Raw genomic sequence first — 25,140 nt, forward strand, 5'->3', positions numbered from 1 at the left:
TACGCTGCATGTAACTGCACATAATAAAATAAAGTTGGACCAAGATCGTAAGAGAAAAATCAGTCTTGCCCAACCTCATTCACTCAAAAAAAAGGAAAAAAAGAAAAGGCTAACAGACCAACATCCAGACTCCACAAAGCAAAAGCACCTTGGAGGAACATATATAAATATATGTAAGCAAATTCCAGCTAGTTCTGCCTCGTGTGCCCACACTTCGTGACGCACTTCCACTGTCTCTGAGAGGAGCTCCGGTGTGTCAGCCTAAGAACCATCTAGGACAGTGTGAGCAGCCAGCAGTGCCTTCAATACATACCATGAAGTTCTGCTGCAGAGGGGACCAGGAATACATGATGGGGACCAGCGCCACTGTGTTCAGAGACCGCATTAGCATGTGCTGGCTCGCAAAGCCCGGGAACATGCTGTCTATGGTGCACTGCAACACACAGGCACAGGACAGTGAGAACACAGCCCCCAGGCACTGCGGCAGCGGGTGGTCGGCCCCCGCAGCCACGACACCAATTAGGATCCTAGTGTCTCACATCAGAGTGCCTGGGTTCAAGTCCCAGCTCCGGCTCCTGACTCCAGCTTCCTGCTAATGCAGACTGGGAGCTGGTGGTGGTGGCTCAAGTCATTGGGTTCCTGTCACCCATGCAGGGGACACGGATTGAGTTCCTGGCTCCCAGCTTCAACCCCGACACTGGAGACATACATCTGAGGAGTAAATCGGAAGATGGAAGCACTCTCTCTCTCTCTTTCTTGCTCGCTCTCTTTTGATCTTTCTTCATCTCTGCCTCTCAAATGAGTAAAAAGGCAGGGTGGGAAGAATCCAAAAGGCCATGAAGCATAGGGAAATGATTTGGAGGAGAAAAAAAAAAAAGAGGGAAAGTTGTGTTTCCTTCTAAACTCATCCTGGAGCCCTTCTAATTCCACCAAATGCCAAGGCTGGGGTTACGTAACGGCAGCTCCTGCAGGAACCCCTGGCTCACCTGGGGAAGCAGGAACTGCTGTCTGCTTCATGTTGTGCCCAGCACAGTGCTTCCCACACTGACCTCAGGGTCACATCAGCGGAACCTGCAGGTCCCCGGGAAGCACGTGGCAGCCAAGGGCCTCCCCAGCACTTAGCAGATGTCGGCCTGAAGACACAAATATCTTTGACACAGACGCCAACCCCACTGCATAGTGGCGGGGCCACTACACAGGGAAACAAACAGTACGGAAATTATAACTTAAAGAAGCATCATTCTGCTTTAGGGAAGATAATGGTTTCATCATTATATGTCACTGGATAGATACTTTTTGTTTTTGAAGATTTACTTATTTATTTGAATGGCAGAGTTACAGAGGGAGAGACAGAGAGAAAGAGAAATCTTCCATTTGTGAGCTCATTCCCTAAGCAGTCTCAGTGGATGGAGCTGGGCTGGTCTGAATCCAGGAGCATCTTCCGAGTCTCCCACAAGGGTGCAGGGGCCCAAGGGCTTGGGTCATCTTCACTGCTTTGCCAGGCACTTTGGCAGGAAGCTGGGTAAGAAGTGGAGCAGCTGGGACTCACACTAGCACCCATGTGGGATATTGGCACTACAGGCAGCAGCCTTACTAAATATGCCACGGTGTTGGTATCAATAGCGATTTAAATTACCATTTTAAACAAAATTTTAGGGTTTTTTTGTGTAGGGGGTGTGAAGATTCATGTTACTTATTTAGAAGGTGGAGTGATGGGGAAATGGGGAGGGGACAGAGAGAGATTTTGCATCCACTGGTTTCCCTCCACCACGTGGCTGCAAAGGCCAAAACTGGATGCAACTCCACCCGGGTCTCAGACATGCTGGTAAGGACCGACGTTCTTTCCCAGGTGCCTTAGCAAAGAGCTGGACTGGTAGTGAAGCAGCTGGGACAACAATCAGCACTTGGTTAGGGGATGCTGGCATCACAGGTGGTAGCTTATCCTGCTGTGCCACGAGGCTGGCTCCGAACTGCTATTTTTACTTATTAGAGAAGCAGTCAGAAAGGCAGAGCACTCGTCCAATTGGTTCACCCCCTCAAATGCCCACACTGGCCAGCGGGGACCAAGGCAGGGTCCAGTAGCTAAAACCATAAGCTGGGTCATGCATAACGTGTCTTTTCCAAGACCTGCCCTGGCAGGAAGCTGGGGTCGGGAGCCAGAGCCAAGGACCACCAGGGCACTCTGGTGTTAGTCACACCCACTCCCTGGCTTTTTTTTATTTTAGAAATAATGTCTCTTTGAGACATTAGAATGCTCTTTTCCAATTTCTGATCAGGGAGGTCCCTCCAATTGGTGCCCCCTGGCTGAGCATTCCTTCCAAGGGGCCAGAGGAGGCACCAGCGAGGCTGTTCCACCGCCTGGACCCAGAGGCTGAGAGGAGCCCGCACCCTGTCTGCTGTTAATCAGAACCTCACGATGTTGCTCAGTTGAGAACATGTGAAAAGTAGGGCCTCTTCCCCTTCCCGCCCCGCCGTCCTGGGCGGACACAGGAGGAAAGCATGTATCCCACCCACCTTCCTTCACACCTCAACTCCCCCCACCCTAATTAGAGACGCGCGTGGGCATACATCCTGCTCAACTAAAGAAACACTAAAAGGAAACAGGTGAAAAGTTCTTCCGTCACAGAGCTCCCCCCTTGGAGACTCCCGGTCGATTGTAACCACTACACACCCTCCCCTCCCTTTCTAACTCCTCACGCAAGCAGGGAGGAGCGCGGGCCGCGCCGCGCAGGCGCAGTACCTTTCTGAGGAAAGGATGGCCGCTCACGGGCTTCATGGACTGGACCGGCTGCACGCGCAGCTTCTTCCACTCCTCGTTGAGGATCTGCGTTTTCTCCTGAACTTTTGCAAAGTTTGCCACATATAGAGCCTGACAGGGCCAAGGAAGGAAGCACAGGTTAAGGAAAAAACAAAACGACAACAACAAAAAAATGTTCCAAGCCTCCACGTGGCATCGGTACACCCACACAGACCACCTTTCCTGCAGAAATGACTGCTTACCTTCGCACCCATGTTTGCCTGAAGCCGTTTGAGTTGCCGAAGTCGCATATACTCAGATTTTACTTTTCTTTTCCAGTAAGTGATACATTTGGAAGTTGGAGGATTTGGTATATCCATTTTGCTGGAATCCAAGAAAGACAGAGATAAAGAAGAGCATTTTGCGGCCTATGGCATGCCATAGTAAATTAAGCCTCCACCTGCGCTGCCAGCAAGAGTTCGAGTCTCAGCTGCTCCACTTCCCATCCAGTCCCTGCTTATGGCCTGGGATGCAGGGGAGCACAGCCTGAAGCCTTAGGACCCTGCACCTGCTCTGGGCTCCTGGTTTCAGAATAGTTTAGCTCCAGCCATTGTGGCCATTTAGAGAGTGAACCAGTGGATGAAAGATATTTCTGTTTCTCCTTCTTTCTGAAACTCTGTCATTAAAATAAACAAATCCTAAAACAAACAAACAAAAAACCTTGGGCCCGGCGGCATGGCCTAGCAGCTAAAGTCCTCGCCTTGAACGCCCCAGGATCCTATATGGGCACCGGTTCTAATCCCGGCAGCTGCACTTCCCATCCAGTTCCCTGCTTGTGGCCTGGGAAAGCAGTCGAGGACAGCCCAGAGCTTTGGGACCCTGCACCTGCGTGGGATACCCAGAAGAGGTTCCTGGTTCCCGGCTTCGGATCGGCGCAGCACCGGCTGTTGTGGTCACTTGGGGAGTGAATCATCGGACGGAAGATGTTCCTCTCTGTCTCTCCTCCTCTCTGTATATCTGGACGTGTCTTAATATAAATATATTAATATAAATATGGAATGGCCATAGCTGAGCCACAGCCAGGAGGTTCAGCCAGTGCTGGGCCATCTTTTGCTGCTTTCCCAGGCACACTGGCAGAGTGTTGGGTCAGGAGTAGAAAGGCCAGTACTGGAACTGGGTTCCACAGGGGATGCAGGAACTGCAGGTGACAGCTTAACCCACTGTGCCACAACAGTGGGCCCATGGTGGCTGGTTTTAAATTTAACATCCGGTACACCAGGAACTCCAATTACATGAGAATGTGGAGGCCAGGTTACCACTCTGAGTAAGGGAAATATTCAGCAAAAGACAAATTCATTTTCAAGGGCTTCACAGAAGGACCACTTCCACCCCAAACCATCCTCACTGAACCGTCTAAAGGCACGACAGACCCAGGAAGGAGAGTGGGACCTGGTTACAGCCAGGTACAGACACTGAGGACACTGCGCATCATCATTTTGGTGCTTAGCTACACGACCTGCCACATGGAGCAGCCAGGAAGGGCCGTGCTCCACGTGGGCCCACTGGCCTCCGGAGGAATGGTGAGACATGAGGACCAGCCCAGGGCTCAGCTTTGCCCAGGAGCACCCCGGTGGTCTGAGGCACCTAGAACAGTATAGATGGAGCCTGGCACGCTCTGCCCGGTGCTCCCCAGGACAGGGGACCCTGGCTGTTGTGACATGGAAGTCAGGTTTTGAGAACACTTCATGCCATTTGGGGAAGGGCTTTATTTTGTTAAATTCATCTTCCTTTCGTAATGCATGAACACAGTCTCACAATCACCTCGTCTTAGCTACTTCCCCGAATCATCCAAGCTCCACCTCCTAATTATTTTAGAAAGGCAACATTAAAAATTAATTGAAATCTAATAAAATCTGTAATGATATTTTTATGTCCTATGAATTATTTAGATTTCTTAGAGGACTACCTCTAGGCATTTTAAATTAAAAAAAAAAATTTTACAAGGATCTATGAAAAGCCACGAGTAGCAACAGAAACTAAAGTTGTAGACTTTGTTTTTAAAAACTGCCTACACTTCTTTTTCTTTGGAAGTAGAACATGACATTTGTTTTAAAGAAGCACTTCATTTTTTAACTTTTTTTTTTTTTTAAAGATTCATTTATTTGAAAGGCACAGTGACAGAGCGAGAGGGAAAGAAACAGCAAGCGAGCAAGAGCGATCTTCTATCCATCGGTTTACTCCCCAAATGCCTGTAACAGCTCAGGGGCTGGGCAAAGCCAAAGCCAAGGGGGCCTTCCCCAGGTGTGGCAGGAAGTCACTGGTGCCTTCCTCAGTGTCCCCAAGCAGGAAGCTGGACTGGCATTAGAAGCAGGACCTGACCCTCCGCCTGCTGGGCCACAATGCTCACCCTGTTACATGTTTAGTGCAGGACTGGAGAACCTTTTTTCTGCCAAAGATCATCTACATATTTATAACACCATTCACAGCCATCCAAAAGTGTCATCTTGGAAATAAGCCTTCTGCAGGCTAACTGAATGTCAAGTTCCACCTCTGGTGGCCCTAGCCAGATGATCTTCCGAGTCTTATATGGCCTGTGGGCCGGATGCTTCCCACCCATGGTTTAAGGAAATGGAAATGTTAATTACACTGATTTAATTGTAACACATTATACACATGTATAAATTATCACATTACACTTGATAACATATACAATTAAAATTTTCAAATAAAAAACATTATCTCTTCGGGGAAGACAATGAAACAACAACAACCAAATCTGAGAATTTAAAGTACTAGGCCCAGTTTAGTAGCCTAGCAGCTAAGGTCCTTGCCTTTCACACACCCATATGGGCGCTGGTTCTAATCCTGGCGGTCTCACTTCCCATCAAGCTCTCTGCTTGTGGCCTGGGAAAGCAGTCAAGGATGGCTCAAAGTCTTGGGACCCTGCTCCCACGTGGGAGACCCGGAAGAGCTCCTGGCTTCTGGCTCCGGATCAGTTCAGCTCTGGCCATCCCAGTCACCTGAGGAGTGAATCATTAAATGGAAGAACTTCCTCTCTGTCTCTCCTCCTACCTGTGTATCTGACTTTGCAATAAAAATAAAATAAATCTTAAAAAATATATATTTTAGGAAATTCTTACTCATACAGAATGAAGCCAAGAGACAGATTCTTTTCAAACAATAAAACTAACAATAGACACTACACTCACATATTACAGTAAGTGGCTGCCAGTATAATTTACGCCCTGAACATGCTTGATAATATTCTGTTGTAGGAGGCAGGCATCTGCAATGCCACCAGCCCATACGGACATGAGTTTGAATCCCAGCTGTTCTACTTCTGATCCAGCTCTTTGTTAATGCACCTGGGAAAGCCACAGAAGGTGTCCCAAGCCGCTTGGACTCCTGCACCCACATGGGAGACTGGGCTGGAGCTCCTGGCTTCAGCCTGGCCCAGCCCCAGCTGTTGTGGTCACTTGAGAAGTGAACCAGTAGGTAGAACATCTCTTTCTTTCTTCCTCTTTCTCTCTGAAATTCTTTCAAAGAAAATAAAGCTTTAAAAAATAAATTCTGCTGCAGGAAATGAAAAAACTGTTTAGTCAAGCACAAAACTGCTTGTCTCAAAAACCTTGGACTAACCACACTGAGACTCAAACATTATATATCACAATTCAACAAGACATGACAACTTCCTAAAAAAAAAAAAAATCACTCAACCACAATCCCAGTCTCAATCCTCCTGAAATCATTTTTACTTTTTGCATTAGTGAGTTTAGAAGAGGTCGCCCAGCTATTTAGAACTGGAATCCAGGCGAGGCATTGTGGTGCAGTGGCGTAAGCCACAGCTTAGGACACCTGCATTGAACCCTGGGTCCAGTGTCAGCTGCTCTGCTCCAACCCAGCTCCCTGCAGACGCACCCGGGAGGCAGCAGGGGTGCCCCCAGCCGGGAAGTTCTGGCTCTTTGCTTCAACCTGGCTCAGTCCTAGCTGCTTCAAGCATTTGGGGGGAATAAACCAGAGCACAGAAGATTTCTTTTCTTTCTTCTCTTCCTATCTCTCTCCATCACTCTGCCCTTCAAATAATTAGATTTCAAAGAAAAACAAAACAAAACAAAACTGTAGATAAAGCAATGGAAAAGAACTCACTCGATCCACAGCCGCTAGCGTGTCTGTGTGTGTTTCTCAGAGGAGACGGCTGAGGACAATGTCAATATTTTTATTAAAGACGAGTCATCGTTGAAATGCGATCTCCTACCGTCTGTCGAGAGAGATGACAGTAAATACATCACAATAATCCAGCCATTAATAGTTCCGTTGCTAATTTTACTCGAGTGTTTTATTTGGCCAGAGGAGAATACACACGAGACAAAAATCCCACTCAGTTTTCACCAATCACAACACAAAATAAGCCACACTTCCTCTGCTGGTGTTTAGTGTGACATCTGAATCCCATGTGCACACGAGCCAGGTTTTATTTCCCGTGACTTTTTAATGGATCCTCCATGCCTCTAAGAGTTTTTTTGGCAGGCGGTCAGTTCCCACAGGTTGTATGAGGAAGATGAAGTAGACTGCAATAGACAGGATTAAAATGAACACCTGAAACCCAGCCAGAGATGGGTTCCTGCAGTGGCTGGCTCCAGGCCACCAACAAAAACTCAACATTCAGGGGAACAGGGATGGAGAAGTGGGTTCACTCACTTTGGACAAAGAGAGTGGAACCAAAAATATTTTATTTTTCTATTAAATTCTGGGTTTTTTTTTTTGTTAAAAATGTATTTACACAAGCAAAATAGCACTGATACCCCAGCTAAGGGTGTGAGAGTCTTTCAACCATGTTTAATGAAATATTGAAAGCAAACTCCAAAACACATGCTGTTCTGGTCACAAAACTAGAAAATAATTTCTACAATTCAACAATAAAATAAATAGTCCAATACAAATTGAGAGAAGGGGTAACCTCTCAGTCCACTGGGGCCAACAGTGAAGTTCCCAGGATTGAACCCAGATAACCCAGGCCGAGATCGGCACTCCAGCTCCTTGCTCCTGCAGGCCCCAGGAGGCAGCAGTGATGGCACCAGTAGCTGGGTCCTTCCTAACCCTATGGGAGACCTGGATTGCATGTCCAGGTCCCTGCCTTGCTGCTGCCCTCTCACACCATACTGATGCAAGCAGTGGGAGATGTCTCTGTCTCTGAAATAACAGGGGGAAAATTATTTATCTACATGAAAGTTATGAAAAGGAGAGAGAGAGAGAGAGAGAGAGAGAATTTTCCATCTGCTGGCTTACTCTCCGGGTGGCTACAACAGCCAGGACTGGGCTGATTCAAAGCTAGAAGCTTCCTCTGGGTCTCCCATGTGGGTGCAGGGGCCCAAGGATCTGTGCTATCCTCTGCCATCAGCAGGGAGTTAGAAGTAGAGCAACGAGGGTTTAAACCAGTGTCCATGTGGGATGTTGGTACAACAGGCAGAGGCTTAGATTGTTAAGCCACAGCACCAGTCCCCCTACCTGTACACTTTTGTAAGATGTTAATAAATCAAGAAATTGGATGTAGGGTTTAAAAACACTCCCTGTACTAGCTTCATAATTGTGTTTATAAATCTAAAGCTGTTCTAAAAAAAAAGTGTTTATTTTTTGAAAAGATTAATCCTTTGGGGTGGGTGTTGTGGCTCAGTAGGTTAAGCCACGCCCTTGTAGTAACCACAGCCCGTATCAGAGTGCTTGGGACGGAGACCCACTTCCGTCTGGGAGTCACACCAGCTTCCTGCTGATGCGCATTCCAGGAGCAGCAGATGGTGGCTCTAGTACTTGGGCCCCGGCCACCACGTGGGAGACCCAGATGGAGCTCCTGGTTCCTGCCTTCTGCTTGGTCCCGCCTCTGCTATTGTAAGCATTTGAGAAGTTAACCATGAGGAGTCAACCAGTGCATGAGACACCTCTCTCTCTCACACTTCCCCTCTCTCTCTCTCTCTCTCTCTCTCTCTCACTGCTCATTCTCGTTCTCTCTCCCACTTCTCTGTCACTGTTTTTCAAATAAACAAGTCTTTAAAAAAAAGTGAGAGCAATCTTCTAACAGACTGGTGCTCCACTTTGTCTAGTTTTCTAGGATGCCAGCACCAAGCTGAATATTGAGTGGCTGCCCATTATCACTCAATCAAAATAAGATTTACAAATCTAGTTTGAATCAGATGATCAGTAAAGGAGTCAGAGGCCCTAAACTCTAACCGTTAAGTAACTCAAGACTGTAGAGCTTGAAGGACTGAAACATTCCAACCCATGTCTGACATGACAGACTAAAGGAAGAAACCTGATACACAGTTTGAACAAACAAAACAGGGCCAGCACTGTGGCATAGCTCGCTGATCCTCTACCTACTGTGCCAGCATCCCATGTGGGCACCATTTCGAGACCTGGCTGCTCCACTTCCAATTCAGGTCCCCGCTGATGTTCCTGGGAGAGTAGCAGAGGATGGCCTGTGTGTTTGGTCCTTGCACCCATGCGGGAGACCCAGAAAAAGCTCTTGGCTCCCAGCTTTGGACCAGTCCAGCTGTGCCCATTATGGCCATTTGGGAATGGAGAGGGATGAACCAGCAGATGAACCAGATCTCTCTCTGTCTCTCTCTGCTGTAGCTCTACCTTTCCAATAATAAACAAACCTTTAAAAAAAAATCCCTAGGGACATTACAGAATGAAGGTATTCTCTTAACAGCCTGTTTTAAACCCTCTGCCTCAATCCCAACTTCACTGATACTACTGGCCCCATCCTCTTTTCTCTCTTTAGTTTATCCTCTATATCAACATAATGCATCTTTGATGTGATTGCCTTATTTTCTAGAAAGTTTCTAGTAACCAAAATAGGAACTTTTAAATAGGAACAAAGTAGAAACTTTCAAAACCTAACCCAGGGATATAAAAAAGGTACACTTAATGAGGCGTATTGTTACATGCCTCATTTAAGACACACATCAAGGCAAGGAAACTGTTACCTCTAAGACTAAGGAAACCAGGTTTCAGATTTCAAGAACTAAATGGATTAACCATCTCAATTGATATTTTTTAAACACATACTAATCCAGGCCTCGCAAGGTAGCCTAGTAGCTAAATTCCTCACCTTGCACCCACCAGGATCCCATATGGGTGCTGGTTCTAATCCCGGTGGCCCAGCTTCCCATCCAGCTCCTTCTTGTGGCCTGGGAAAGCAGTTGGGGAAAGCCCAAAGCCTTGGGACCCTGCACTAGTGTGGGAGATCTGGGAGATGGTGGGAGATCCAGAAGAAGCTCTAGGGCTCCCAGCTTTGAATCAGCTCAGCTCTAGCCTTTGCAGCCACTTGGGGCGTGAATCAGTGGACAGAGGATCTTTCTGTCTTTCTCACCTCATCTCTGTATACCTGAGTTCCCAATAAAAATAAAAGTTAAAAAAAAAAAACCCGCATACTCATCCAAAGGCTATTTTAAGAAAAAGTCTAGGGGCTGACTCTGTGGTAGAGTGAGGTAAATTGCTGCTTGAAACACTAGCATGCCATATCAGAGTACTGGTTCAAGTTCCGACGACTCAGTTTCTGATCCAGCTGCCTGATAATGTGCCTGGGAAGGTAGCAGAGGATGGTCCGGGTACTTAAACTCCTGCTTCCCACATGGGTGCCTTTCCAATAAAAATAAATAAATCTTTTTTAACAAAGTACCTAACATAAACTCCCAACAATAATATTTCATGGGGTCCTCTGTTTCAACAGGTTCTATAAAAGGACTGATTTATTTGAAAGGCAGTGACAGAGGAGGAGTAGAGCAAGAGAGATCTCCCATGCACTGGTTCACTCCTCAGATGGCCAGGTTTGGACCAGGTGAAGTCAGGAGTCAGGACCTGCATCCAGGTCTCCAGCAGTGGTGACAGGGGCCCAGCACGTGGGCCACCTTGCACCGTGTTCCCAGGTGTGTCAGCAGGGAGCTGGATGTGAAGCAGAAATGCTGGGATGCCTACCAGTTCTCTGGCATGGGAGGCTGTGTTGCAAGCAGCGACCTCATACGCTTCTCCCCTACCCAAAGTACGTATTTCCCAAGTTGAAGGAGAACAGGAACCAGTCTCCATTCCAGAATCTGAGGATATTAAGTTCCCTCACATAAAACGACCCATTATCGGCATCTATTTCACATCTCCTCCTGTGTCTTCTGAATTCTATTTATTTATTTACTTATTTTTTGAAACACAGAGGGATAGAGATCTCCCACCACCTGCTGGTTCCCTCCCTGAAAGCCAGGAGTAGGGAGCACCAGCCAAGCCTCCCACGAGGACAGCAGGGATCCAACTGCTTGCCCACCACTTGCTGCCTCCCAGAGTGAACGTGAGCAAGCAGCTGGGATTTGGAAAGCTAAGTGGGACTTGAACCTACACACAAAGGGTGTGTGCGCATCCCAGCGGTGTCTTGACTATGGAGCCAAAAACGTAGGCTGTTTATTATTCCCAATACAATGTAAATGCTACGTGAATAGATGTTCCACTCTATCCTTGAGGGAATCGGCTTTTTTAAAGTCTGCACATAGTCAGGTCATATGAAAACTTCTGAGTATTTCCTCCTGCAGAGGGTTGAATCCAGAGTAATGCAACCAGTTCCACTCCTAAAATTTACATCGGCAAGCTGTCACAGAAACCTCTGATAGGGTCAGCGCCTCCTCAGGTTCCACACTTCATTCAATATCAAAATTCATAAACATAAAAGTCCTGGGAGGTGGCGGGTAAGAGGGGGTGGTTTCTATTCCGAGTCAGCCATTGGTGCACATCCAGTTGTTAAGCCTACCTCAGCTCTTTCCCTTAATTTCTCCCAAGAAGAGGTGGCTGGGCTCGATGGCTGGGCCCACTCCATTTACAATCTTGTGCTTCAAACAGCCAAAGCCGCCTCGCAGCATCCCACTGGTAGCGCCCGCATCCTTCCGCCTGCCCACAGGACCAGCAAACCGTGTCTCAAGCAGTCACTTTCCACCGAAATCAAATTGTGTTGTCCCATGTTTCCTAACAGGCATGTTCCCCTCCCAACACATACACACAACACATGCAACACACATATACACACACATACATACACCTTTAAGGCACTTTCACTTGTATCGCTGGATCCATGGGAGAAGCCAGGGGGTGGACAGGGCCTGGCGCGCAGGTGCAGGGCTCCGCACCTGCCCGGCCTGCAGTGTGTTCCCTGACGCTTTGCATCTGCCCGGCCTGCAGTGTGTTCCCTTGACGCTTTGCACCTTCCCGGCCAGCAATGTCCCCTGACGCTTTGCGCAGCAGGTGCCTCTCACTTGGGACTACTCCACGGCTCTATGCTTACTCATCTCCCTTCCCCCAGAGTGCTCGCGACCCACGTCCGGGTCTCTGCTCCCCGGAGTTCACCTCTCTGCTCCCCGGAGTCCACCTCGCCCAGGGCCCTCCCGGCGCTGGGGGCTCCCGCCCACCGGCCCACCGGCCCTCCAACGGGGTTCCAGGTCCCCGGGCCCGCCCCTGCCGCTCCTCCCCACGCCGGAGCCCCGGCCGCACGTCTGTCCTCCAGCGCTCCGCACACGGAGGGTCTGCCGGCCTCCCACGGCCGGGTGGGCAGTGTGTGCCCCGATGTCGTCGTCAGCCCCTCCGCAGGGTCCGGGCTGCAAGGTGCGGAGGCCCGGCCCCACCGCCCGGCCCCGGATTGTTTACTCACTCACCCTCCATCCCGAGCCTCAGGCACCGGCAGCCAGGACGCCTGCGCGCCGCGGCCACGCCCCCCGCGCCGCGGCCACGCCCCGTGCCTCCCCGAGCGCCTGCGCACTGAGCCGCCCGCGCCGCCCAGGTGGAGCAGCGTGGCCGCCCAGCCGTGGTCAGGAGCTGGACAGGGTGCTACGGACCCCGGCTTGCGGCCCAGGCGGCACGTGCATGGGCGAGGAAGGGTCCTGCCGACCTCTTAGCTTCTTGAAGACCTTATCCAGCGGTTGGCGTGTTGCCTCTCAGTGGTGGCAGGTCATCCTGCACCACCAATACCTCACAACATCTGTGCTGGGTTCCAGCTTCTTGCTTTACGTCTCATTTACCCTTTTTCCTGTCAATTATTTTCCCAGTGACTACCACTAAAAAGTATGGCCTTGTGTTAAAATATGTCCACACTTCAGTTTCCGATGGAAAAGTAACTGTGAGAAATGAGGCCGGCACCACCCTAAGGACAGAGATTCGCCTCACCAACCCTGAGATTCTTAGCGGCAACTTCTCGGTGTGTTGAAGTGGGAAGCAAAGGCATCACTTCTGATGTGTTCTTGCTGCACGTAGTCATGAGGAACCGGCAGACAAGTACCGAAAGAAGGACATGGCAGAGCAGCTAATGCTCTGCCTGTGGTGCATCCCATCTGGGCACAGGTTCAAGTCCCGGCTGCTCCATTTTCTATCCAGCTTCGTGTTAAAATGCTTGAGGAGCGTCCAAGCTCTTGGGCCCCTGCTCCCACGTGGGAGAGCCATTTGGAGTTCCAGACTTTGGCCTGAGGTAGCCTCCACATTGGGAACATTCAGGGAGTGAACCAGCAGATGGAAGATTCTCCCTTTCAAAAAAGTCAACACATATTTTAAAATAAAGAAATAGAGGAAAGGAAAACTTGTCCATTGAAATACTGACATCCTATCAAAATACTTGGGTTCTAGTTCTGCCTCTACTTGGAATTCCAACTTCCCCTGGGGCAGAGGGGGAAGTGAGGAGTAGGATTTTCTCCTTACACCTGTACCTATGGAATATGCGAAATACACACTCCTTCAAAAAAATTTTTTTTAAATCTAACTTCCTGCTAGCGCGCATCCTGGAATGACTCAAGTACCTGTGAGCCTGCTATCCACGTGGGAAGCCCAGATTGAGTTTTCTCTGGCTATTGCAGACATTTGGAGAGCGAACCACTCTCTGTCTCTCTTCCAAATACAAAATGAAAATAAATAAGTGGTAAAAAAAGGTATCCGTGTCATGCAAGTCACAGAAGGCGTGAGGATCTGCCCCAGGTTGGCGAGAAGGAGGAGACGTGACAACTGAATGGGCTGTGGGCGCCTTGCTTGGTGCCGCTGCAGCAGACAGGTTCCTGGTGGGCGATCTGACGGCACTAGACCGCGTCGTGCAGAATGGCCAGTAGTATGTCGGCATTCTTCATTCCTGGCTTTCATCCTTGTATTTGAAGCAGTAAAATGAAGTGTGTATAGACGCTGTAGGCCTCATTTACAACTATTTTGCAAATTTGAAATTACTATAAGATATTTTAAGGGAATTTTTAGTATTTACAAATATCTTAAAATAGTGTTTGGAAATTCACGTGCAGGGTGGACACCTTGCATGGCAGATGTGCCCTGCGTCACAGTGTTTGGCCTTGGTTCCCAGCTCCTGCTCCCAACTGCAGCTTCCTGCTGGTTCACTGTCCCAGAACAGCAGTGATGGCTCACGTGGCTGAGTGCCCATCACCCACTCAGGAGATGGTGATGGAATTACTGCATCTGTCTTTGCCCTTGGCCCGACCTCTGCAACTGTGAGTCAAGCCAGCAAAAGGGAGCTGTGTCTCTGTGTTTTTCAAATACAATATTAAAAAGCCTGATATACAAAGTAACATTATCTTGGTTTTTCTCTAACTATATAATAATATGGAGTAGTGGTCCTGATGCAATAGCCTGGTGGCTAAATCCTTGCTTTGCATTAGCTGGGATCCTTGCATTAGCTGGGATCCATGGGTGCCGGTTCATGTCCCAGCTGCTCCACTTCCTATCCAGCCCCCTGTTTATAGTCTGGGAAATAGCAGAGGACAGCCCAAAACCTAGGGACCCAGCACCCATATGGGAGTCCCAGAAGAAGTTTCTGGCTCCCGGTTTTGAATCAGCTCCGCTTGGCCACTTGGGGAGTAAACCAGCAGGTGGAAGATTTCTTCTCTCTCTATATCTGCCTTTCCGATGGCCTGGCAGCTAAAGGCCTCGCCTTGCATGCGCTTGGATCCCATATGGGCACTGGTTCTAATCCCGGCAGCTCCACTTCCCATCCAGCTCCCTGCTTGTGGCCTGGGAAAGCTGTCGAGGACGGCCCAAAGCCTTAGGACCCTGTTCCCACATGGGAGACCTGGAGGAAGTTCCTGGCTCCTGGCTCCTGATCGGCGCAGTACCAGCCATTGTGCTCACTTGGGGAGTGAATCATCGCACGGAGGATCTTCCTCTCTGTCTCTCCTCCTCTTTGCATATCTGACTTTGCAATAAAAATAAATAAATCTTAAAATAAAAAATCATACAGAGTTCATTTGTTTGTTGTTGCTTTTTAAAACAGATTTACTTATTTTTATTGGAAAGATAGATATACATATGGGATTCTGGGGCATGCAAGGCAAGGATTTAGCCACCAGGTTATTGCATCAGGCCCACATTTGTTTTTTGTTATGTTTGTTAATTTTTAAAATAACCTTGATGGCAACCCTGGGCAGTACATAGGGCTGGTTCCAATTTGGCATAGTAGACTGTTCTGGCATGAAGGAATTTGTGTATTTGTACTACCCTCATGAAAGATTCCCTGTCGGTTTTTAAACTTTGGGTTCATGGATTCCCCATTCAGAGCTGTTTCCCTTAAATCACAAATTTTGACTTGGCTGTTTTCCATTGCCTCCATCAGTTTAACTACCAAATCAAGGCAACTACTCCATTTTAAAAAATACACTTATGTGAAAGGCAGAGCAACAGAGAGGCAACTCTGCCGTCTCCTGGTTCACTTTCCCAATGGCTTCAACAGCCAGGTCAGAGCCAGACTAAAGCCAGGAGCCAGGCGCTCCTCCCAGATTTCCCATGTGGTTGTACGGGAGCCAGCTTCCCCTATTTTCCCAGGCCTATTAGCAGGAAATGAGGATCAGAAGTGGAAAGCAGCCAAGAGTAGAACTGGCACTCTGGGGAGAGATGCTGATATCACACCAGCGGCTTAATGCACTGTGCTGCAACGCCAGCTGGCAAGCACTGCTTTATATTTGTAATTTGTAGTCTGTTCCTTTCCACTTCCAGTGTCTTGTAGATAAGCGATTTAAAGTTGGCTTACACTGGAATCACCTGGAGAACTTTATTCGCCACTAAAACCACCCTGAATGCCCAGCAGGTCTGATTCATTGGCCTGGGGGAAGGCTTGGGCTGTTTTATAAGCATCTCAGATGATTACAACGGTTGCCAAGCTAGAGACTCTTGCACCACCTAAGCAATCATGGAAAGAATGTGGATTATGTGAGAGGAGATAAAAGGTTTGGATGTAAGGTGAGAGACTTTAGAAGAGAATTGAGAACCATTAGCACGGTGATGGAAGCCTTAGGAGAGACTGCCATTGCCTTAGCAAGCCATGCCAAGGAGCCAGAGAGGAATGCCAAAAAAAAAAAAAAGTTAAAGAAAGTCAGGTGACAGAACCATGTCAAGGCACAAAGGAAGGCAGCTGAAGGACTCGGTGCCAAAGCTGCAGCTCAGTCGTGTTCTGTCTCCTCCTCCAAACTTCCAGCCCTCCAGGGCGTTGGGGATACTCCACCTCCGGAACTTTCTGCTCGCTTCCACACTGTTTACCTCTTTCATAGCCACCACGGGACTTGGGGTTGGATGGGGAGGGGAGACACAAAGCACAGGGTTTAGTAATCCCAATTCAATGGAGGATTATAAAACAACTTTCCATGTCATTCATAAGTGTGAGTTTGGTGTTCTTGGGGGGGGAAATGTTTGCCAGTTGCTGCCTCCTCACTGTGACAGGAGAGTTTTACTGAGTCCAGACTCACTGGCTCGTAAATTCAACTCGCTCTCTTTCTCTCTGGCGACACTATCAGCCACCCTTTGTTTTGCTTGCTCTGCCTTTACTTTTGCTTTTCCAGCCCTTCGGGTCTTTGTCCTGTACATTCGTGGAAAAACTACTGGCAAGTGGTCAGCTCACAGACCTCGGAAAAACAGAGCCATTACCCCTGGCCCAAGTCCTCCCAACTCCACCCCCAGGCGGTCAACGGGAGAAAGCAACAGCTGTGTCACCCTTGGCTCCTTGCAGCGCATCTTACTCTTCGCTTGGAGGCCTCGGGCTGAAGGGAACTGGACAAAGTGTGCCGAGTCGTCTAACAGGGCTGGTCTTTTTAATGAAAGTTCCCTATTGCGGAAAAATAAATTGTGTATGATTTCTGAAACCTGACACCTGATCCGCCTTGGCAGTCCTTTTCGTGGGCTTGGCCGAGAAGCCAGCAACATTAGTATCCTGATTAATACCAGTTCAGTTTGCTCCCTGGAGAAGAAGAGCATGATTTACTTATCTCTTCTTAAATCCTCTTTCATTCGTCCGTATTCCACCATAATCTCCTTGGTTTTAACATGCTCTCCCAGGAGGACCCCTGACCACCGGCCATCGGGGAAACTCCGGGGAACACAGCTCTCTGCTTTTGCGCTTGCATCCCCGACACAAAGCAAGACTTTGTTCCGTCCAGTGATGCAGAATGACGGTCATGTGTTGGCCTCCTCCTAGGATGGGTGAGCTCTAAGGGCTATACCTTCGTCATTGTCCCTTGCTGGCCCCCGGGGCCACTGGCAGAAAGCAAAAGAGATGATGGCATGGCCCAGAATTCAGAGCCTCGTGCCCTAGTCTTTCCTCCCTTTCCACCCCAGCGTACCCTTGGTCTACTGCCTTCATGGCCCATTCTGGTCCTCCCTTGAGAAGCCCACAGGGACACCAAAGGGGGATTTTCAGAGTGGACACTGAACACTGAGAAGGTGGGGGGACCCCATGGTCCCTGACAGGCGAGTGTAAACACAGCTGTCCAGATGGGAGGAAGTTCCAGCGCCTTCCCTGCTACCCCTCCCCGGGTCCCACCCAGAAGCAGGGAACGGCCACCCCGCTGCAAGGAAGCAAACAAACACAGCTAAGCACAACCCACAAGCCTGCCCCCAGGTCACCAGGGCTTGGTGGGGCCAGCTGAAATGCCAGGCCCCGCCCTGAACCCTTAGTGACCAACATAGCTGCAAAGTGAGTTGAGAGCCCATGGAGGCTCTCCCGCTCCCCCCCACCCTCCCCGCAGGACACGCTGTCCTCTGATCTCAGGTACTTAGCGCCTGACCCCTGGTCACTTAGGGGGTCATTCAGCAAGCAAGAACAGGCCCACAATAAACCCTTGTCCTAGACTCTTAACAAATTTAGACTCCTAGCCTCCACGCCAAAGTATGAGACAAGCCTTCCTCAGCCTTTGTTAACGGCAGAATAAATAATTGCCACAGGAAAGGACTTTCTCTTTGGGATATTCCTTGGGTGGGATTCCTGTCTTGATTTGCTGTGCTGTCAACGCTCCAGACTCGCCCTCATTCCCTCCCCCCTAAGCCGGGGTGGTGCTGCCTGTAACTGCTCTCTGGGCAGTCACACTTAATGCAGGGCCTTGATCCCTCAGGACACGCCTTTGGCACAACCATGTCTGGGAAGTAGCCCAGGAGGGAGGTGGGTGGGTGGATGGATGGGTGGACAGCTAATGAGCTGTGCTTCTTTTCTGGCCATTGGGATCCTCAGCCGTAGCGGGGAGAGGGAAAAGCTCTCCAAGCCTGCCACTGTGTTAGGTACTTTCTCCAGATTATTTTATCTAATCCGAAGTCAACTATCTCTGAGAAAGTTAAGGGACTCTAAGCTATGCAGCAGGATCCTCCAGCCAGTAAATCCGGCCAGTAAATTTGACAGCCGATTTGGACTCGGTCCTGCGATCTCTTAGCCATGCTCCAAACCATTCCACCATTTCTCCTCCCTTCCCGGGAGCCTTAGAGCTCTGACGTCATGATTCTGGACCCTCTCCATGGCCGTATGCTCTCCCCAGTGGCGCCAGAAAGAGAATGCCTGTTTGGGACTCTGGTCTGTCTGTAAATGCAGAGGAAAACAGCTTCTCCGCGTTAATGGGCTCCTCGTTTCCTGTGCTCTGGAGATGCCAGTTCAAGCGGGACACAGGACAGAGCCCGTATCAGCAGGGAGCAGCCTGTGTGCGAGACAAACAAATCGCAGCCTGACAGGAAAGGGAGTTTCCCTTGGTTCTCTGCCTTCTCCTGCCCTCTCGCCTGGTTTACCAGCTGCAGCTACTGACGCCACGGCCACGATGGGACAGCAAGAGAAGTGACCATTCTACCCACAGTGTATACGTTGGCAGGTCACACCCATGGCACTGCAGAAATGAGCAACACTAAATCACGTGTGCACGTTTCAGACTACCTTTAGCAGGATTGTCATTGTACAAATCCTACAAATGCTTAAGACAGGAAGGTCAGGAGGATGTTAGCCAGAGATGCTGACAATGCTGTCCACGGCCACTTGCTGGTTTCTTTCTTTCTTCTTTTCTTTTAAAAAATTTTTTTTTAATTTATTTATTCCAAGGGCAGAGTGAGACAAAGAGAGAGAGAGAGAGATCTTCCATCTGCTAGTTCACTCCCCAAATGACCACCACGGCTGGATCTAGGCCAATTCAAAGCCAGGAGGCAGCAGTTTTCTGAGACTCTCCCATGTTGAGTACAGGGACCCAAGGACATAGGCCATCCTCCACTGCTTTCCCAGGCCATAAGGAGAGAGCTGGATCAGAAGCGGAGCAGCTGAAACTCAAACCAGCGCCCACACGGGACTTCTGCAGTGCAGGCAGCAGCTTCATCTGATATGCCACTGTACCAGCCCCTCTCATGTTGCTGTCTTATCAGCATGTGGAACTGGAATTCAAACCAGAGCCCAATCCATCTGACTCCAAAGTCTGCATTCTTTCCAATAAGAATGGATGTTGTATAACGTGAGAATAACATTATGAGAAAGATCCCAGAATGTCTTAGAAAACAGTTGTCAGTAGAAGTGTATGCGCAGGACGTTAGGAGAGCATTTTCCATCTCTCACGTGCACCGGGCTTGCAGCTCCATGCTTGACGTGCGTTGTGTCCATTGCTCGGCAAGGCACACGCCAGCAGGCCCCTCTTGCAAGCCAGAAAACAAGTTTAGGGCCAGGCATCTGATTCAGCAGTTACGACACAGCCTGGGATGCCTGCATCTCATATCAGAAGACCAGGATTTGAGTCCTGCCTCTGCTCCTGATTCCAGCTCCCTGTTGCGCTTGCAGACCCTGGAAAATGACAGATGCTGGCTCAGGAGTTTGAGTCCAGACAACCTACATAGGAGACCAAACTGAGGGGCTCCTGTATCAGCTATATCAGCTCGGATTTCGTGAGCACTGGAGAAGTGAATCAGTGAACAGAAAAACTCAGCGTCTTTTTGTCCTTCAAATAAGAACTAAAGGAACAAAAGTAAAAGGGTGGTAAGGTCAGAGTAGTAAATTAATATAAGAAGCGATACTCAGTTTAGACAACCGTGGAGTTGAGATTCAAACCCATGTCTGCTTGATCTTAAAGAGCATGCCTTTGGGCCCGGCGCGGTGGCGCAAGTGGTTAAAGAGCATGCCTTTAACCACAAATAATAATATATACCAGGAGCCGATGTGATGGTTCAACTGGCTAGTACTGTACCCGTAAGCACAGGCATGTCATACGGGTGCTGGTTTATGTCCCAGCAGCTCCGCTTCCCTTCAGGTCCCTGCTTGTGGCCTGGGAAAGCAGTGGATGATGGCTCAAATCCTTAGGAACTTGCACCCACATGGGAGACCCAGAAGAAGCTCCTGGCTTCTGGTTTCAAATCAGCCCAGCTCCGGTCATTGTGAACAGTGGATGGAAGATCTTTCTCCTCTCTGTACATCTTTTCAAAATAATAACAATATACAAATGACTGCAGGCTGTGGTTGCACTTTAAGTGCTTTGTTATTTTCTAACATGCATCTGTTATGTCATCCCCATTTGATGAATGGGCAAACTGTTGTTTATTATTTTATCTAAGCTTGCAGGTGGTCAGTTCATGTGCGCTAATTGTCATCTCTGTGTAACATGTTGGATCCTTGTGGGAATCTAGAAATAGATATCTTTGTCATAGATCTTTTTTCTTTTTTTTTAAAGAGTTAGAAATGAATGTTTTCTCTTTTTTTAAAAGATTTTTTATTATTATTTTTTTTTATTGGAAAGGCGGATATACAGAGAGGAGAGACAGAGAGGAAGATCTTCCGTCCGATGATTCACTCCCCAAGTGAGCACAACGGCCGATGTCAGGAGCCTCTTCCAGGTCTCCCACGCAGGTGCAGGTTCCCAAAGCTTTGGGCCGTCCTCGACTGCTTTCCCGGGCCACAGGCAGGGAGCTGGAAGGGAAGCGGGGCTGCCGGGATTAGAACCGGTGCCCATATGGGATCCGGGCCTGCAAGGCGAGGACCTTAACCACTTGCGCCACCGCGCCGGGCCCATGTCATAGATCTTTTTTCATGGAACATCTAATAATGCATGATGGCCTTTTTAGATTCTCTTTGTGTGCAAGTGGAGAAAGCACAATCCAGAGAGAGGGGCCTTACTGAGTGGGGAAAGGCCCCGTGCCGAGGTGCACAGCCAGCTTGCACCTGCCAAGTTCTGTGCTCAGGCTCTGGTATCAGGCAGGACTGGATTATCTTTCAATGTTGGTTGCTTGAACTTGAACAAGTTATAATCTTCCTGAGCCTCTGTGTCCTTGTTGGTGAAGCGGGTGGCTATGAACCCCAAGTGAAGACAGTGTGAGCAGAAAATACTCTCTGGCATACCCAGGGCTTGGCAAATGAACACAAGTACCCCTCATTCTAGAACATCAGTCCCTGGGCTGGTGGGAGCAGAGCAGAGTGGAACTGGGGATGCTCTGAGCAGAGGTAGAAGGTCTCCTGGCAATCCGCATCCTGTTCCTGTCAGCAGCCATGAGTCAACCCGAGGTGCTGAGGGACTAGATGTGTTCTCTACACGCTGGGCATGGGCCATGGTCACTTGGCCACAGTCCCCTGTAGTCACGCTGTCCGAGCGCCATTCTTATAAATCAGTCCTGAGTTCTTTTCAGAAAAACAGTCTCTCTTTCATGGGATGTCACGGGCCAGCATAGCCTGGAAGGGAGGGAGATGAGGCTGTGTGTGCGTGGGATGAAGTCCTAATTTTTGGAGGAGTCAGACTGGTCCTGAAAGTGACCCTCTGTCCTTCTCTCTCCCTCTGGGGACCTGGCAAGGAATCAGCATTCTGAGATGGAGGGGTGGTGGTGGAAGGGGACTGAAAATGGCTAAGACGGAAACTTCCATCCTGAGCTATTGGATGTTCAAATCCCGCTCTGCTCTGGGACTTTAAATTTTGTTCTCAAGTCTCCATTTCGCCTGTGGAGAAGGTGAGGCTTTAAGAATAAGCACACATGGGCCCGCACCGTAGTGTTCTGACCTAAGCCTCCAGCCACTACATCCCACCATATGGGAGCCAGGTCATGTCCTGGCTGCTGCACTGCCCATCCAGCTCCCTGTCTGTGGCCAGGGAAGGCAGCAGAGCATGGCCCAAAGCCTTGGGATCCTGCAAACTCATAGGGGAGGCTTGAGAGAAAAATCTTGGCTCCTGGCTTCAGAGCTGCTCAGCTCCAGCCATCTGGGGAGTAAGCAGATGGAAGATTTCTCTCTGTTACTGCTTCTCTCCTTCTCTCTGGAACTCTATTGTTCAAATAATAAAAATAAGTCTTAAAAAAAAAAAGGAAGTGCCTGCATGGGAGAGCACAGGAGGCGGCACACGGGAACTGCAGCCAAGCCCCTCCGCAGCGGATGAGTAACATGGCCTAAGCACTTCTCTGCTCTGTCCTGCCTCAAAGGGCTAAGCTGCAGCAGCTATCCTGTCCCCAGCTCCCCCTACCAGGGGAGCCAGCTTGTTCAAGATGAGGAGGCTAGGACAGACACAGTGCCACGTCCCTGCCCCTTTGTTTGGCCCTGTGGCTGCAGCTCCCAGCTGCTTCTTGCTGCCTCCCTTCCCCCTCTCTGAGTCCTTCTCCCAGCCCCTCCCGGGCGTCTCTGCTGGCTCGGCTGACCCCGACGCTCCCTCACATTTTGCCTTGAGTTCAGTGGAGCTGGGGAAGCGGCCAGCCTGTGTGCACTAATTGCAGAAGGCACTGCAGGAGGATTGCAGGGTACAGGCCCGCCCCCAACTCCCTTCAACGTTGTTCTGGGTGTATGTGCGCCCCCGCAGCCTATTGGCTGGACAGTGCCAGTGGTGTGGGGGTGTCGGAGATTAGAAAGGGCCTCTTTCTAAAGGTTCCAGCAAGGCGGCCCTCCAGCTGCCTGGTAACAATAAGGGAAATTTACACAGCAGAATTCCTGCTCAGGAAGAATCAAAATCCACATGGGAGCCGGAAATCTCAGGACAATTTCCAGTTGGACTGGAACCAGGTTCCCTCCTCTGCAGGCCCTGGGTGGTGGTGGTGGTAGGAGTGAGGAGGGGGACAGAGCAATGAGGGAATGTGGAAGGGCCTTGAAAACCAGCTCTCTGGACTGGAGTGGCCTTTTGGCCCTCCAAGGCGATGCCGCCAGTCTGGACGCCTGCACCCATATCGATGTGCCTGGGTTCCCAATTCCAGCTTTTTGCTCATGCACACCCTGGGAGGCAGTGGTGAAGGCACAAACGCTTGGATCTCTGCCATCCATGTGGGAGGCCATGATTGTGTTCCCAAGTGCCTGGCTTCAGTCCAGCCCAGTCCGAACCGTTCTCGGCATTTGAGGGAGTGAACCAAGAGATGGAAGCTACCCCCATGCCTGTCTCTTTGCATTTCAAGTAAAGTTGATGAGACTATCATGGGCCTAATGGAGGGAAAAGTCTGAAGTCAATACTACACTACGGTTTAAAGGAAGGAGAAATATCTGTATGTAGTATCATGAGAAAAAAAAAAATCCAGACCTTTTTTTCTTTGAAGCTAATGGATTAAAAGCAACAGAATAAATCCCTATGTTTCATTTTATTGAATTGGCTTTATTTTATAATTTTATAATCAGGAAACACTTCATGTTATATATATGTAACATACACATATATGTGATATGTATATATGTATCACATACATATATGTGATATATATATGGCGTGTTTCTTGATTGGTTTGAAAGGTAAAGTGATAGAGGAGAAACAGAGATCTTCCATCTGCTAGTCTACTCCCCAAACGGCCACAGCAGCCACATTATACATTGCAAAGCCAGGAGCCCAGAGCACCATCCAAGGTCTCTCAGGTGGTTGCAGTGACCTAAGCCCGTAGGCCATCCTCCATTGATTTCCCAGGCACATCAGCAGGGAGCTGGATCGGAAGTGGAGCAGCTGTGCCTGGAGCTGGTGCTCTGAAATGGGGTGTTTATGCGGCTGTGCCACAACACTGGGCCCTGAGTTTCCTTTCTTTTTCTTTGTAAAGATTTATTTATTTTTATTGGAAAGGCAGATTTACAGAGAGAAAATGAAGCAGAAAGATCTTCAGTCTGCTGATTAATTCCCCTCCCAAAAGGCTGTAACAGTCAGAGCTAAGCTGATCCGAAGCCAGGAGCCAAGAAAGTCTTCTGGATCTCTCATGTGGGTGCAGGGTGCCAAAGGCTTGAGCCATCCTCTACTGCTTTCCCAGGCCACAAGCAGGGAGCTGGATGGGAACTGCCGGAACATGGGCCAGCACCCACATGGGATCCTGGCGTTTGCGAGGAGAGGATGAGCTAATTGAGCCATTGTGTTGCGCTTCCTGAATTTTTATTTTTAAATCCAAAACAGATGGGATATGAGACAAGATTGGGGATATAAAGTTTTATATGTTAATTATTTTGTAAATATATATAAGCACATTCGTTTAGCAAAAAGAAGTGAACTTAGAAGGGAAATGTATGGGGCTGCAAGGGTGGTAAACAGAAGGCCACAAAGGTGCCCAGTATGAATCAGTCCCAAGAACCCCAAAGTAGACCTTGTAAGCAGGGTGCCCTCGGGGGTCAATAAAAAAATATATCAGGGCACAATGGCTCAATGACTCAATGGCTAAGTCTTCTTCTTGTAAGCATCAGGATGGGTGCCAGTCCCTGTCCCGGCAGCTCCACTTCCACCCAGCTCCCTGCTTGTGGCCTGGGAAAGCAGTCAAGGACAGCCCAAAGCCTGGGACCCTGCACCTGTGTGGGAAACCCAGCGGCTCCTGGCTCCTGACTTCAGTTGTCTCACCTCTGGCCATTGCAGCCTTTTGGGAAGTGAACCAGCAGATGGAAAATCTGTCTTTCCTTCTCTTTGTAAATCAGACATGCCTTTCCAATAAAAATAAATAAATTAAAAATAAAGAATGCTTACTCAGCTGGCATGACCAGTGCAAAGAGGAAAGTCAAGAGAAGAGAAAATTTCCAGTTTTCTTAACTGGAGGGTTTGGACTACCAAATTCGGGGGTGACTACTAATAAGTTCTTTGGAGCTCATCCTGACCCGGACTTCACCCCAACCCTGGGCTAACAGCATTTCCAAGCCAATCACCTGCGTTTTCCCCTCCGACTACAAAGCCAGTCTCCATGTGCAAACCATCAATTCCAGAGACCTCATG

The 25,140-nt window shown here is 49.1% G+C and overlaps 1 protein-coding gene across 2 annotated transcripts in view; it reads right to left on the minus strand.

The window, feature by feature from the left end:
- Positions 1-12,467, minus strand: part of LOC121169719 (histone-lysine N-methyltransferase EZH1) — a 32,300-nt gene extending 19,833 nt beyond the window's left edge. The window contains exons 1-5 of one of the 2 annotated variants that reach the window (XM_041000368.1): positions 12,421-12,467; positions 6,884-6,995; positions 3,001-3,121; positions 2,741-2,869; positions 314-433 (exon numbers count right to left, since the gene is read on the minus strand). In XM_041000368.1, coding sequence (XP_040856302.1) covers positions 314-433; positions 2,741-2,869; positions 3,001-3,117 — 366 coding nt within the window. In that variant the 5' untranslated portion in view covers positions 3,118-3,121; positions 6,884-6,995; positions 12,421-12,467. The remainder of the gene's footprint in view (positions 1-313; positions 434-2,740; positions 2,870-3,000; positions 3,122-6,883; positions 6,996-12,420) is intronic. The other variant, XM_041000369.1, reaches the window with a different exon arrangement.
- Positions 12,468-25,140: the final 12,673 nt, after the last annotated feature.

The sequence above is a fragment of the Ochotona curzoniae genome, unplaced genomic scaffold (assembly GCF_017591425.1).
Source record: "Ochotona curzoniae isolate NIBS_2020 unplaced genomic scaffold, NIBS_Ocur_1.0 scaffold_2453, whole genome shotgun sequence".
Classification (NCBI taxonomy): domain Eukaryota; kingdom Metazoa; phylum Chordata; class Mammalia; order Lagomorpha; family Ochotonidae; genus Ochotona; species Ochotona curzoniae.